Source organism: Notamacropus eugenii, chromosome 4 (genome assembly GCF_028372415.1).
Source record: "Notamacropus eugenii isolate mMacEug1 chromosome 4, mMacEug1.pri_v2, whole genome shotgun sequence".
Taxonomy (NCBI): domain Eukaryota; kingdom Metazoa; phylum Chordata; class Mammalia; order Diprotodontia; family Macropodidae; genus Notamacropus; species Notamacropus eugenii.
Genome location: NC_092875.1, coordinates 158867880 through 158884124, shown reverse-complemented (window position 1 = coordinate 158884124; position 16245 = coordinate 158867880). Strand labels below are relative to the sequence as shown.

The window sequence follows — 16245 nt, the reverse complement described above, 5'->3', positions numbered from 1 at the left end:
ATTTTATAATCCTTTATGACTTCCTCTTTTGCTATGACCAAGTCCAAATCTATTGGCCTTCAGGGAGAGCTACAAGGCCCATCTGTTCAATCAGGAATTTGCCAGATTGGAGAAGAAGCTCAGTCCAGCTATTACTATTACTTAGCATTTAGATGACCCTTAATGCTTCCTAAGCACTTCACAAATAAATGGATCACCTAAAAATATCTTTCTATTAGTATAATTCCTGGTCCCCTGGGGTGTAGATGATGGGAATGTTCTTTAAACCCAATTATATCCATGATGCTGTCTATAATATGAAGTAATAATAGATAAGTGTCTTTAGAATGCTCTGGCTTTCAGAGCTCTATAAACAGAAATCACAATCATCTCATTTAGGAAGGGAAAACATTAAGGATTTTTTTTCAAACATTTTTTATTTCTTTTATTACAAGACATATAGGTAAAAATGGCATATTCTGAAAAAGATAGAAAACAGTAATAAAAGTCAACATTTTCCCATTAAGAAATCTATTCATAAATACACATTATCAAATATTAAAATGTTTATTCTTTCTGCAGAATAACAATAATAAATATGGAATAGCTGTGACATACACGAGGGCTGTTGCCAAGTACCAGAAGTACATGGGCAAAGAGAAATGTTTTATAAAAGCTCAGACCACTGCTTGTCTTCAGACATTTGGCATTTGCGCTCCTGATTGCAATAATCAGACTTTTTTTTTAAATCTGATTTTTTTTTAATGGCTCTGCGGCATAACAAAAGATGATCATTTTAAAGAGTATTTTGACTTGAAGGAAAATTGGGTTAAAAGGATTTCTCCCCTAAATCAACAACAACACACACCAAAAAGGTAAACTACATATTCAAGGATATATAATCTTTGACACCATATGAGGGGTACATATATCAATTAACTAGTCTACAGAACTGCAGATTTCTAGCTGCGGGCACTTAACAAAACTGATTTCTAGGTTCAGTTTCCAGTGAGGTCAGTCACTTCTTTTCACAGCTTTACCAAAGAACAATTAATATCACAGTAAAGCCAGCACTCCAGTTGTAACTCTATAAAGCGTTAACAAGGCACCTCTGAGTTTGACTGGGGAGGCCATTCCTGTGGAGAGAAAAGGACAAATGTCCCCATCCTGAATAACCCTCAGAAGGTATATAGGTTGATGCCATCTTGGCTTCAAATTCACTGGGCAGAGCATTGGATAAAGTTATGTTAATAAAGAAATGTTCTTGTCCTATGTGTTTCATTTTTATTTTTAAAATTCTGCTGTTATCAAAAAGAGAAGAAAAAAACATATCAACAGCAAAACTTGCCCTACAATGAATCTGGATGGATTCAGGAAGTGAAGACAAGCCTTTTCCTGTGAATAAATACTGACAAGTAACAAAGACCTCTCATTTCCCATGCACTGTGTTGCACGTTGCCAATTCCCAACTGCAATGGGGACACCAAGTCTAACAATGAGCAAGCATCCAATCTAATGTAGATTGATTATTGGTCCCAATGGACTTTAACAATATCCATAAAGGAGGACATCTTGGGGAGGCCAAATCTAAAGCACAGAGAGGTCATGGCAAGACTTGGATTTCAGTTTGAAGGCCATGTTCTTGTTATTTTTGGCCACTATCTTGCCCCAGAACCGACGGGCTTTCTTGGGGATACTCTCTCTCCTCTTCTGATAGGCCAGTCTCCTTTCATTCTTCTCCTTGCTATCCCGCCTCAGGCGCACCTGTCGGACAATTCCTTCAAACAATTCCTTCACGTTGTGCTGAACTGCAGCCGAGGTCTCAATGAACTTGCAGTCAAAGACTACTGCACATGCTCTCCCTTCTGCAAGACAGGAGAAGAAAACTCAGGAAGTCAGGTCCACTAATCTTCTAAGGAGTATCAAGGATAAGAGTGCTAGACTTGGATTTAGGAAGACCTGAGTTCAAATTCTGACTCTCTCAGTTACGAACTATGTGACCCCTGGGCAAGTCAACTGATTGTAATTTCCTTATCTGTAAAATGGGAATAGTAATAGCACCTAGTTCTCAGGGTTGTTGTGAGGGTCAAACAAGATAACATAAGTAAAGTGGTTTGCAAACCTTAAGGTACTATATAAATTTGAGTTATCGTCCTCATCCTCCTCCTCCTCTTCTTCTTCTTCTTTTGTGGTTGGGCTCAGCCTTCTGAGGGTTATAAATAGATAAGCAACCTAAACATTTGGCTTCTTTTTATTCTGAAATTGCCACAGATGTGGATTTTAGTCATTCATAGCCAAGGGTTCTGGCATACCATAAAGAGGCACATTCTCCCATTGCTTAAATTGAAGCAAATAGTTTTGCAGAAAGAGTCCTGAAAATCAGAAGTCATTCCTTCAGATTCAGAATCCATCAGAAAGAAGTTGTTTGACTCTCCGCAAGTCATGATACTGTTACAATTCAAGTTTTTCTATTCAGAATAGCTACAATAATACTTGCCCTTCTAGAAGGGTTGCTTTAAGAATTCAACATGGATAATATATAAAAACTTGCATTGATTTGTATACAATTGGACAGTCCCAGTGCTACATCAGCAGCCACCTTCCAACACCAACTGAGATAATTTTTAAACCAGAGGAAGGCCTCTAGAGCATTGTGTAAATCTCCATATGGAGTGTTTATGGCAAGACTTGAATATGGATCACACCAGGAAAATGGCAATCAGTGCCGGTAGAAAGCAAGCCCATGCAGATAAAATAAAATCACAAATCTATCAAAGTAAAGTAACATATTTAGAATATTCTTTTTAAAAATATGTGAATACTATTCAAATTTGCCATAAGGATCCTAAAAGTGAGTTAGACACTTTTTTAGATGCCTTGGAAACTGTCTCATAGACTTAAGGAGCAATCTGAAAAGGTCAACCCAATGGCATGAAAGATTTACTTTCAACTTCTAAAAACTTTCCAAGTTACTCCCAAGATATAACAAAAATGAATTAGCTCCTTTTTGATGTGAAAAATACCTAAATTACGCTGACTTATTTGGGTCTGATTAGTCTAATGTTTTAAACTACTCCCAAGTAATTTAGATAGAGAGCCATGGGGACCAGAAACAAAGAAGCTGCTCATCAAGCAACATTATTTGTCCAAAATTCTGCTCCTCACAATTTCTCTCGAATCTTTTCTTACATGTAGAAGAGTTACTTTTCAGTTCACTGAAGCTTTGACATCACCTGAAGGGTGTGGCAGTGTGCCACCAGTAAAGATTTTCATGATAGAAATCTCAGGGAACTTTGGACAAGAGCATTTGGATAATAGGGGTTTGTGATAGTCAAGACAAGATTGATTATTTACCAAAATAAGACTTTGAGATTTACCAAGACATCTGAACAGACTGAGGACCCCTGTCCTAGCTGGGTTCAAAAGCAACTTAGGGAAAGGATCATGGATTCAGAGCTAGAAGGGACCTTTGAGATCATTGAGTCCAACCCTCTCGTTTAAGAGATGAGGAAACTGAGGCCTATAGATGTTAAATGACTCTCCCAGGGTCATATAGTTAATAAGTGTCAAAGACAAGATTTGAATCCAGGTCTTCCTGACTTCCAAGTCCAGTATGCTATTCACTACAAAGGGAGAAAGAGAGAAAGAGAAAAAGAATAGGAGTCTCAACAACATAAATGAATCACTGTGATCCATCATGGGACCTCTCTGGAACCCTGCTTCAGGCCTTCAGTCATAAACAGTAGGGGAATTAACCATAGAAAAGAAGAGATCAAGTGATTATATTACTTGCACAGTCACACATACCTGACACAGAGACTTCTCGGCACCGCACCAGGTCACTTTTGTTCCCAACTAAAATAATGGGAATGTCTTCTGTTTGGCGAGCTCGACGAAGCTGAATCCGAAGCTCAGATGCCTTCTCAAAACTTGCTCTGTCAGTGATGGAGTAGACAATCAGGTAGGCATCCCCCACCTGCATGCAATGGTCTTGGAGCCACTCATTTTCCCCCTAGTGAAATGAGAAACACTTTCATGAACAACCTTTTACAATTATGACACTTGAATGTGATGATACTCTGTTGTGCTATAAGGAATGACAAAGGGTATGGTTTCAGAGAAAACTGGGAAAATTCATTTGAACTGATGAAGAGTAAAGTTAGAAAAACCAGGAGAATAATTTATATAATAATAACATTGAAAAAATGAATAAATTGGAACGATTTAAGAACTTTGATCAACACAATGACTAACCATGATGCCAGAGCCCCAAAGATAAAGAATGTTTTCAATAGGGAGGTAATGGATTAAATATGTAGAATGAGACATATTTTTGAACCCAGCTAATGTAAGGATTTGTTTTGCTTTGCTATGCATATTTGTTACAAGAATATTGTTTGTCTTTTTGCTTTCCAGTTGAAGAGGAAGAAGAGGAAAGAAAGTAGAAAATAAATGCTTGTTAATAGAGGGAAAATTAATTTAAAAAATAAAGTGGAACAAACTAAAAGAAAATCAACCAAATAATCAATAGGCATTAATTAACTGCCTACTCTATACAAGGCTCTATATGATTCAAAAGTGAGATAGTCCCACCCTTCAAGAGTCCATTGGGGAATACAAAATGTACATATAGAAGTATGTACAAAATAAATGCATAAATACAAGATAATCGGGGGAAAAGCTTTAGCAACCAGTGAGGATAGAGAGGAAGCTGTTCAGGAAAGATCTCATTTAGAAAGTGAGCACAACTTTGTAGGGAAATGAGGAGTGCTTTGGGGAAGAAGAGATATGTATACCAATGAGTCTCCTCATTTGTAAAATTCATGGTAAAAGGTAGCAGGGAAAGGATGGGGTTGGCTACATAATCTCTCAGTTTCCTCCCTGTCATATAGTTTAGGATTCTAATACATAAACACCATATGCTGAATTGAGAGTGAGCCTCAAGCCACAACAAGGAAGGTTCTTTTTTGCCTCCCCGCAAAGCTCCCCAAGATGTTTTCCTATGTGATGGTGGAACATCATCAATAAGCATGAAGTTATTAGAAGGGGTTTACAGGCATAGGAGAATATAAATGAGGAACCTTGCAAACATCCTCACTTTGGTCATTCAACAATGGATGAATTGTTAGGGGGGAGGGTGTTAAATAACATTTTATTTTTCCCCAATTACATGTAAAAATAAATTTTAACATTCTTTTTTTCAAGGTCTTGAGTTCCAAATTCTATCCCTCCCTCCCTCCCTGAGATGGCAAGTAATCTGATATAGGTTATACATGCACAATCATGCAAAATATTTCCATATTGGTAATTTTGTGGAAGAAGATAGAAAGAAAGAAAAGAAGAAAGAAGGAAGGAAGGAAGGAAGGAAGGAAGGAAGGAAGGAAGGAAGGAAGGAAGGAAGGAAGAAGACAGAGAGAGGGAAGGAGAGAGGGGAGAAGAAGGAAAGAAGGAAAAAGAGAAGGAAAGAGAAAGGAAAAGAGAAAGAAAGAGAAATAGTATGCTTCAGTCTGTAATCAGACAATATCAGTTCTTTCTTTTGAGATGCATAGCATTTTTCATCATGACTCCTTTGAGATTGTCTTGGATCATTATATTGCTGAGAATAGCGAAAACATTCACAATTCTTCATCATGCAACACTGCTATTACTGTGTACAATGTTCTCCTGGTTCTGCTCACTTCATTCTGCATCAGTTCATGTAAGTCTGAAATCAATCTGCTTGTCATTTCTTATGGCACAGTAGTATTCCATTACAATTATATATCATCACTTATTTGGTCATTCCCACATTGAAGAGCATCCCCTCAAGGGCCCCTTCTTAGCAGTACCAAAAGAACTGCTATAAATATTTTTGTGCAGATAGGTTGTTTTCCCTTTTAAAAAAAATTCTCCTCAGGATACAGACATTGCGGTGGTATTGCTGGATCAAAGAGTGTGCACAGTTTTATAGGTCTCTGGGCATAGTCAACAAACATTTGATAAGAAATTTCTGTATAAGAGCCCTCTGCCAAGTGCTGGAATAAATACAAAAGACAGCTAAGACATGGCACCTATGCTAACCTAGCATATTCATCTGAAAACTGCGAATTGGAGTCCTTCTGGAAAAAGCAAATGCTAAAGACTGGAAGTTAGAATGACAATTTTACATAGTTTCACATGGTTTGAAATAGTCTACTTCCTCCTGTGAATGATGGTTTGTTTGTTATTGTGTTTTGTTTTTTTTTAACCAATGACAAATTAAAATAGCTTACTGGGTATAAGGTAAGGAACTGGAACTTGTCTGTCGTTCAGACTCTTACTTATGAAAATCTTTTGCTTTAGGACTGGTAGACAATATCAACTGGAGCCACATACCTTATTTTCCCACATGTCCAACAAGATGATGGTTGCACTTTCCCCATCAACAATCAGAGTTCGTTCATAGGTATCTTCTAGAAGAGAAAACAAAAACTGATATTGAAGGTAGAAACCTAGAAGTGATGCCTTTGGATAGGAGGGCTGTGGCTAAGAATCACAGAAGGACAGACAGAGATGGCCAGGAACTTAAGGGCCAGTTAGTCAGAATTCCTGCCTTTATCAGATAATGCAAATATAAGGTGTCAGGATGGCCTGAGTTCAAATCCTGCCTCAGAGACTTACTAGCTGTATGAAACTGGGCAAGTCACATAACCTCCATTTGCCTCAGTTTCCTCATTTGTAAAATGGAGACAATGAGGACATCTATGTCATAGAGTTGTTGTGAAGATCAAATGAGATAACATTTTCAAACCTTGAATCACTATATAATGTTAGCTATTATTTGTTATCTGGAGCCCCACAGAAGTCAGTATAAATGCCCAAGGTCACACAGTAAGTAGCAGAGCGAAGGCTTGAATCCGGGTTCTCTGACTTAAGATCCAGCATATTTTTCACTGCACTATGAAACCTCTCTTTTACATGCTCATCGAGGTCACCTTGTCCAACCTTGCCCCACCCCTTACTTAACACATGAGAAGACTGAGGCCCAGAGAGGATTAGAGGTTTGTCCAAGATCGCTCTGTGACAAGATCCAAAAGGCAGTAAATCTAAGGCTCTTCCCCTTACACCACATGGCTTGAGGTTATTCAGTCACTTTTCAGTTATGTCTGACTCTCCATAATCCCATTTGAGGTTTTCTTGGTAAAGATACTGGAGTGGTTTGCCATTTCCTTCCCCAGTTCATTTGACAAGTGAAGAAACTAAGGCAAACAGGGTTAAGTGATTCATCCAGGGTCACACATACAGCTAGCAAGTGTCTGGGGTTGAATTTGAACTCACAGAGAGGAATCTTTCTCATTCCAGACCCAGCGCTCTATTATCACCATACTACTTATCCTGATGGTATGACACATTTTACTAACTGCAGGTCAGACCCTACTAAAGATACTTATCCAATACATGTGAATGACTATTAAATCACTGCATGATCTGATATGTGCCATGAGTCACTTCCACTCCTACATCATGTAAAAAATGGTAGATACTTTGTGAAGCCTGAACATTATCTATAGGAAAGCATGACATGGGAATAACCACTATCTAAGTCTGTGTGGCTCAGAGCCAATGACCGTTGTGCACAAGGAAATAGTAGACATTCCTGTATCTACAAAAGAATGAGACTGGCTTCTTTCAGCCACAGAGAAAAGCCTTTATTCTCATTTTAGAGATAATTACGATTTGTAGTCATTTCTACTTCTTGATGATTCGGGGACAAGTTTAGTGGCCTTGAGTTCTATATACCATCCCTAGCTTTCTTCTCGGGAAGGAGGGAGAAAAATCTTGAGACATTCATCATGTTGGCTCCAGTTTTCTTTATCCCTTTTTTGAAAAACATAATTAATTCTCTAGGAATACACAGAGCTTATTTTAACATTGAAGCACAGCAGGAGCAGCAGCCCCAGCCCTGTTTAGTAATGGAAACTTTCTTTCCCCTCCCTTGCTCTGAAACTGTTTGTGGGTTAAGGGTGAGCACAATATGCAAACATAGTTAGAGTCCAGGGGAACAGTTGGGCAGGGAGAAAAAGGGAAGAATTAGGCAAAAGAACATGGAAAGAAGACAAGATTTTGCAGGAAGTTCTTCCATTCATTGTCTTCCATCCAGACCCACCTAAAATGTCTTTCCCTTTATTCTGATCTTTCTTGTCTCTGGATTTTGATGCTTAGAAATGGTCATTAGGATCTTCTTTCCCAGTGAAGCAAGGAATTATTATGGCCATCCTAGGAGTCTTTCTATGAACAAATCCTATCTTAACAGGGAAAGAAAGTGAACCAGGCTGTGTGTGTGTGTGTGTGTGTGTGTGTATGTGTGTATCTATATCTATATATGTACACATATATACACTATATATGTGTGTGTATATGTATATATGTGTATGCATACATACATATACATATGTGTGTATATACATATGTTACACATACACACATATACCATAGTAGTAGTAGTGTGGATAGAGAGTTAGCCTCAAAGCCAGGAAGACTTGAGTTCAAGTCTCACCTTTGGCACATATTATCTTTCTGACTATAAGCAACTCACTTAACCTTTTAATACTCTAGACCTGAAGTTTTCAAAGTATAGTCTGGGGACCATGGGGGTCCCTATTCAGAGGGTAGTGTTGTTCAGTCATTTCAGTCATGTCTAACTTTTCATGACTCCATTTGGAGTTTTCTTGGCAAAGAAACTAGAGTGGTTTGTCATTTCCTTCTCCAGTTTATTTTACAGATGAGGAAACTGAGGCAAACAAGATTTAAGTGACTTGCCCAGGGTCACACAACTAGTGTGTGTCAGGGGGTACATTACCTCAAAACTATTTTCTTAAAAATATTAAGATATTTTAATTTCTAATACAGGAAATATTGAAAGAGAAAACTCACATAAATAAAAACTCTTTGGAGGATCCTCAATAATTTTTAAGAGTATAAAGCAGTCTGGAGACCAAAAGGTTTGAGAATTGCTGCTCTAGGCAAGAGAATTTGGCAACCTGCATTACTAAAGGGAGTTCCCTCATCCAGGAGTTTCCTAAATCAATGAAATCATAGAGCCGAACCTACACCCAACCCTACCTACCTAGCAAGTACATAGAAACACCTCTCTGCTCCAGTTTATGATCCCTTCTAATCTTGAAGCTACAAACAAGTGTGAGACAAGAAAGAAGGAGCGTACAGATAGATAGAAAAGGTTGCCTGTCGGCTACTGCCACTGTGTGTGTTTATCCCTCAGCCTCCCCACCTCCGTATGTGTTTATGTCTCTTCCCATTCTGAGAATGATTCCTGTTCGTGGGTTAGATTAAAAATTCCCTATTCATGTCATGTGTGTCATTCCCTGAATATTCAGGAGGAATAAGATTTCAATAGGATGTAGTCTTATTTTATTTTAAGTACTTGTGGGTAGGACCTCTTGAATTCAAAATGCAAACTTAAGAAAAACATTACTCTGAATCAAGGCTTTACTTTAAGGAGTCAACACCAGATATTAGGGTTATTAGGATTAATCATTTCCCTTGACCAAGGGTCAAACTGGCCAAGTCCTTAGAAGAAGGTTTTTATCTTTTCTTTTAGACTGCTCCCTAAACTCAGAAGTTGCTCTTTGTACACCTTCAACATGGACTTACTTGAAAATCAGAATCAATGGGGAAATCAAGAAGCCGTGGGTCTAAGGAACAGTGTGACCTGCACACAGACTGAATCGGTGCCAAGAAGTGGAGGAAAAAGAGGCAAAGCCAAATCTTTATCTTTTTAGATAAAGTCGTCATGGGGAGGAAAGACACCAGGGATCTATCTCCAAGGGATGGAGAATTCAAACACAACTTCACACAAAAAGATAATTTTCCTTAAGCTTGTCACTTACAGTCAGATTTCTGCCTCCAAATAATTGTAAGCTTGAAACAACAGATCAGTAAGATATGCAGCTGAACACTATGACACTTTGCATGGGCTACATGAGGAGATCTGAGGTCATATCTGAACTTCACAGTGTGCCTTAGGGACTCCAAGAATGTTGTAGTGTCATGGAAAGAGCATTGGGACTTGGAGTCAAGAGAGATTTGGGTTCAATTTCTGGCTCTGTTACATATTAGCTGTGTGACCTTGGATAAGTCATTTCAAGTCCCTGAGGCACAAATTCCTCATCTGGAAAATGGGTCTAATAATATTTTTGTTATCTAAGTGTTTTACAAACCATAGAGAACTATGGAAACATGAACTCTTAGTAGGGGCAAGTTACTTATAGATGGTCTTTATAATTAGATGCTAATGACTCTCAATTATCCAGGCATTGACTCCTCTTTAGTTTATTTTTTGTCCTTTCTAGTGGGGAAGGGACAGAAGGAGGCAAGGAAAAAGAAAATTCAGTGAGCTTTGGGGGAAGGGTGAGGTGAGTGGCAACAGAGAAAGATTTAAACTAATCAATTTTATGTTATATTTTTCAATTATCTTGGTAGAGGAGAGTTTTAATCATCCACGCTATCTTCTTTCTTATTTACATGTTGTTTCCCCTATGAGAGAAATTATTTACTATTATATTAATTTGGGATCCCAGCTTTTCTCCTTTATTTTTCTTTCAAGGCCCAGCCCCTATAAAAGTCAGTCTCTGAAGGATATGACATTAATGAGATTGTCCTAGCCCTCAAAGAAATATGTTCTTCAATCTTGGGTGGTAACCCACTCAACTAGGAGACATTACTTCTATTTAGACACAGGGGTGGAGAACCTGCAGCCTTCGGGCCACATGTGACCCCTTAGGTCCTCAAGTGCTGCCCTTTAACTGAATCCAAATTTCACAGAACAAATCCCCTTAGTAAAAGAATTTGTTCTGTAAAACTTGGACTCAGTCAAATGGCCACATCCAAGGACCTAGAAGGTCACATGTGATCTCAAGGTTACAGATTCCCCATTCCTGATACAGAATCCAGTCTAGGTGAAAGGAGAAAGGAACACTGTCCTTGTACCACTCTACTGGAGTTTAGGGTGAAACAGCTCATGAAGGAGAAAGCCAACCACAGTGGTCTGAATGGAGATGGATTCCCCTGCCCAGATGGCTGAAGACAGCTGTCACATGATCCAGCCACGTTCTCAACAGGAGGAGCTGAAGATTTCTAGCCCACCTCCTCGTTAAATGTCCACCAATCAGAGTTGCTTTTCACTTTTCAGGGATATTCCCTTTCAAAAAAAAACCAATTAAGGCTTTCAGGCTATGTTTCTGTGGTTGGTTACCGAGAGAAATCACTGAGCATCAATTTAGTGATTATTTGCTAGCCTAATTAGTAAACTGATTATTAATTTCAGAAAAATTCTACACTTAGGGTTTTTCAATTCATCACACCTAATAGAATATAATCTGCTGGAAGGCAGGGACTATTTCAGTTTTGTCTTTATATCCCCAGGATTTAGTAAAACAACTAACAAGTTTCCAGTATGTCTCAAATTCTCCAAAGAAGTAACTCCCACCTCCACCCCCAGGTGGCATCCAATCTATCCATCTTTCCAAATTCATCAGTGAGGTGTCTTTTCAACAGTCTAACTCTGGAAAAGTCTGGAAAATCTGTGAAATTAATCATAGTGTCTTGGAGTTGGAAGGGGCTCTAGAGGTCATCTTCCCCCAAACCTCAATAAGCAGGCTACATTTCCTGCCTATCTCACTTAGATGTTATTCTGAGAATCATATAGGTATGAAAGCACTCTAAAGAGTGCAAAGCAACCAGTCAAGATGCATTTATTAAGTACCTACCGAGTGCCAGGCATTGTGATATATAAGCACTAGATAGAAGTAGAATATTATGATATGGACATGTGATATTGGAGTAGCAAAGTGGCATAGAATTCAGAGAGCAGACTCAAGAACCAGAAAAACCTTGGTTCATATCCCAATTCTGGCCCATCCCAGATGTGTGACCTTGGTCAAATTTCTTGTCCTCTCAGTGCCTCAGAAACTGTAAATTGCAGAACAGTTGGTAACTTGCATTAGGACAGGGAGTTTCCTCAATGGGAGTTATCTTTAGCCAAAGAAATCACAAGTGTAGATTAAAAAAAAAAAATGTCATTGAGACAACCAGGTGAATAGAGCACCAGCCATGGATTCAGGAGGACCTGAGTTCAAATCCAGCCTCAGAAACTTGACACTTATAGCTGTGTGATATTGGGCAAGTCACTTAACCCCAATTGCCTTGCTTTCCCCACTTCAAAAACAAAAGATGTCATTGATTCCCAGAAGCCCTATCTAAGTCTAGAAGTTTCACCCAGTTGTGTGGCATCAACCCAACAATACCTATTGAGCCCAGAGCACTGAGTTAAGTTCTAACCACAGAGTTTAGAAAAGACACACTCGCTGCCTTCATGCAGCTTATTGTCTAGTAGTGGGATATGTGGGAATCTGTCCACCTTCCTAGACAGTTAGTTGGCTCCTCTCTTAGCCACAGTCACACCCACCCTTGTGAAATAAGGAGGAAAATAACTGGCATGAAACAACATCTATTTTCTTCTTTCTTATTCAGAAAGAACACTGATTTTTCCCTATTTTGCTTTACTATTTACTTATCTACAATCCTCCTTTTCTAGGAATAATGAATAAAGTCCTTTCTTATTTACCTACAACTTAGCAGCCTTAACTGATCAGCCCACTCTGACCATGTTAAAAAGGTATAACAGTAAGAACAAGGCTACACCCACCCTATCACTAGGACTCCCAGAAAGAAAGATACAGTTCTATTTTTCGCCTAAGGCAGGCACATGGATTTTTCTAATATGAAAACTGAAATCATCCCTTTAAGAACTGGGGCAGTGAGTGACCAAGGAACTTGGTCCAGAGCCACACAGTTATGGAAAGTGGAAATAGGATTCCATGTCCTTGGGTCTCACCACTAGACCTCACTTCTCTTTTTTGTTTAACCTTGGAATCCAAGCATTCCCATCTCTGGCCAAGATTCAGAAGATTTTGATCTTTGTCAATGGTTATTTTACTCTTTCTGGTCCACAGGGCTTGAACCAGAGACTTGTGACTTTTACATACCAGTTAGTGGCAAGAAGAATTATCTCAGTTCTAAACCCTACTGATAAGTAGCCCAGCTATTATGCTCTGCTTTAATGCTGATGTGGGCCTGTTGACTAGAGACAGTTCAACACTTAACTACCTACCTCCCAATACCTCACAGTCACTGTCCATGCTGTCAGTCACACCTGCAAAGATGTTGGCCAGGGTAGACTTGCCCACACCATGTTCCCCAATCAGCACCACTCGATAGTATGTATTTCCAGACTCAGAGGAAATGACTGAATCTGTGGAGTCAGATGACCAACTTCGCCGGTAATAGTCTTCTGGGTTCATGGAGTATCGGTTGCGGTTGTTGTATGAGTGGGGGTCTTTCTGGACCATCAGGTGCCTCCCATCGGCAGGGATGCTCCAGCGCTGCTGCTGTGCCTGCAGGGCCGTACTGCTTCGGCGCATGGTGACATTGTTCAGAGTCATTGTTGGTTCCTGGGGAGCAAACAGAACACCAGGATTATGTAGTTGGAGTTTCATCCATTTTTTTTTCATGAAATGAGAACTACAAATCCCCAAGAAACAAGGTACCAATGAAACAAACCTGAGCTCTGAGTGGTCCAAGTCTGAATTGCTCAGTCATACTCCTAGGAGTAGGATTTCTCATCTATTTCAGGCAGTGAAACAGCTCTAGGTGTCATTTCTAAGGGAAGGGAAAAGGCACCACGGATGGATCATAGAGGGATGAGTACTCCCCAGATAGGTCATACTTTTAGAATTAGAAAGTCATGTATTCTAAGTCACTGGTTTTACAGAAGAAGAAACTAAGGCACAGAGAAGTCAAGTGATTTTCAGAACCTCTGGCACCAAACCCAGTGCTCTCTCTACCATATTAAGCTGCTTCTTAGCTCCTGAGGGCTAATAATGAGTTGATCCTAAGGATGTCAAAGTCACAAACACACTAAAAAAAAAAAATCCTACTCCCTTTAAATCCACAAGTGAGGGATTCTGAGGAGCAGCAGACCAGGGACCAAGTTATCTTTCCAGCTCATTCTGCACTTAATTGCACTGACCTATCCATCAGCCTGCTTTGCCTTGGTTGGAAACCTACGGCAATGACATCATTGCCCTTCTGCTTGAGCAGTATATACATTGGAACTACCATGTTTAGTCACATTGCTTTGATGCTCTCCAGCTGCTGAGGCTATTATTTTAATGTTTCTCTCTGAGGTTTATGCCTCAACATTGCTGTCTGCTCACTGGCATGCCTTTAAAAAAAATACACCACCCTGATGATCACTATTCTGGCATTAAATGTGCATTCAGTTGCTTCCAAAACTATCAAACATGCCCATGCACATGGCTTTTCACTAAGTCCTGTTGAGATTTCTCATTAATTAAACGAAGTTTTTTAATCTTCTGGAAGCCTCAATCATAGAAAACAGATAGTGAAAAAAAAATGGCCCATTGGGCATCAGAAAGACATGAGGAAGTAATGGATGGTATTTGACTTGAATGACTTCAAATCTCTCTTCTCACACTTCCAAGCTGTGCGACCTTGGAGGAAGTCATTTCTCTGCTCTCGTCTGAATTTCCTCATCTGTAACAAGGGGGGTTGGATTGCCTGAGCTCTAAAATCCCTCCTTAACTATAAAATTTGTAGAATGATCAGCACTCTAACAAGTCCACTACAGCTTCTAGGCTACTGTATTGTAGCTCCCTTCCTCTTTCCTGGAGTTTTGTGAACTCAGATAGTACCTAGAGTGGAGCATTTACATTTTTTCCTCCGCAAAATTCATTCTCGGTAGCAAGAAATACATTGACCAAGAAGTCACTACAGGCGTTATCAGTCTCCAGACAAGCTGATCAAAGACATATAAGAACAGTAAGCCAAAGTGGCAGGGTTTTGTTTGGTTTTGCTTTGTTTTTGCTGGGAGGGGGAGAAACACAAGACATCATCACCATCCGTCTGCCCATCTGCCTTGAAAATTGGTACAAATTAATAGTATCATTCCCCTCTGTCCAAAAAAAGAATTGTCATTATCCTCATCTTAAGTTCTTTTCTCTTTTTTTGAACATTTCGAGCCTGGATCATAGACTCTAAGATCACTTTTCACTACTTAAAAAGTTCAGGTTGGCAGAGGAAGCCGCATTTACTACTCCCCGAGCCGCGTATCCCATGCATCCTCGTCCCATCCATCCGCACCCCTTCACTGCAGAGGGGGCTCTGGCCTCCGATAGATCCCCACGTTCCAGCTTAGCCTCCCAAGAGTGTTCATACATACACACTTACACACACGCTACCTGACTTTTCACAGTCCCTTCCAGTCAAGACAGCCGCGGGATCCTGGGGAATCTCTTCTTCACGCTGGAGCGAGCGAACGAACGAGCAAGCAAGTGAGCGCAGGCTGGTGCGCCGCTCTGCTGGAGTAAACTCCTCTCCTTCCCACTGGCTGACTCTCTCCAGCCGTTGCTCGGCTCCCCCAGGTTTATATTAAGCACATCTGATCAGGCAGGGCTTTTCCGTGACGTCACTGCCCTGGCCACAGAGCAGGCGGCCCCCCGCTGGGAGGAAACGGGTATGCAGAGAAGCCCAAAGTTGCAGACGCTCCCAACGAACACAAAATCAGTTACTTGCAGTCATATGATTTTTCTTCCCCCCTCCCTCTCCAAACCTCCACCCGCTTTTCCAGAGTGCCAGGGAAGCAGATCCTGTGACTTTTTTTTTTTTACAAGGTGAAAACAAGAAAATGGAAAAATACTCCAAGTGTCACTTAATCGTCTTTCCCGGCAATGTACTCGAGAGCTGCCCAGATGAAGGATACACAAAGGCTCGGGGCTGATTTGCAAAGTGGAGCTGGGGCTCCATTCATTCTGCTTTGTCACGACAGCATCGATCAGCCCTAGGTGCTGGAACATCCAGCCTCCGAATCATGAATCTGCAGCCACCTGGAGAAAGGGTGGGAGGAAGAGGGGGATGAGGGGGAAAGAGAAGGGAAACATTTATTTTAGCCGCATCTTCTGATGGAAGTAACAGCCTCGTGTCTCGTTTTACCCCCTCTTCGGCCCAAGAAAAAAAGAGTGGGGACAGCCGGGGAGCTATTCATGATTCTCTGCTCTTTCTGCGGAAAATGAGGAAAAGGGGGAGAAGGGGAGACACAGAGAGCTTCAAAGAGGACGGTTTAGGGAAGGAAACAATGAGATATCCAAACAGATTGTGGTAAATTCCCCTGACCCTCCCTACTTGCCTCTGCCCACCTTACTAGATGACAAA

At 40.2% G+C, this 16245-nt stretch overlaps 1 protein-coding gene across 4 annotated transcripts; it reads right to left on the bottom strand.

Annotated features, from left to right (window-relative positions):
* Positions 1–397: 397 nt before the first annotated feature.
* Positions 398–15920, bottom strand: GEM (GTP binding protein overexpressed in skeletal muscle). Of its 4 annotated transcripts, none has more exons than XM_072603544.1 (6): positions 15276–15920; positions 13576–13674; positions 13127–13466; positions 6334–6410; positions 3787–3991; positions 398–1844 (listed from the first exon to the last, which is right to left on the bottom strand). In XM_072603544.1, exons 2-6 carry the CDS (start codon positions 13636–13638, stop codon positions 1567–1569), a joined length of 963 nt encoding a protein of 320 aa, XP_072459645.1. In that variant the 5' UTR covers positions 13639–13674; positions 15276–15920; the 3' UTR covers positions 398–1566. The 4 variants fall into 4 exon arrangements, with proteins under 4 accessions (XP_072459645.1, XP_072459646.1, XP_072459648.1 ...); XM_072603545.1 differs by having other exon boundaries at positions 15265–15436; XM_072603547.1 differs by lacking the exon at positions 13576–13674 and having other exon boundaries at positions 15265–15447.
* Positions 15921–16245: the final 325 nt, after the last annotated feature.

What these genes read in the sequence shown, in the direction of transcription:
- GEM (XM_072603544.1), bottom strand. Translation starts at nt 13,638, where the DNA reads ATGAGAAATCCTACTCCTAGGAGTATGACTGAGCAATTCAGACTTGGA. An exon ending in TGACTGTGAGGTATTGGGAG is followed by an intron (nt 6,411 to 13,126) that starts GTAGGTAGTTAA and finishes TTTCTCTTCTAG; the next exon opens with AAGATACCTATGAACGAACT. An exon ending in CCGAGAAGTCTCTGTGTCAG is followed by an intron (nt 1,845 to 3,786) that starts GTATGTGTGACT and finishes CCTGTCTTGCAG; the next exon opens with AAGGGAGAGCATGTGCAGTA.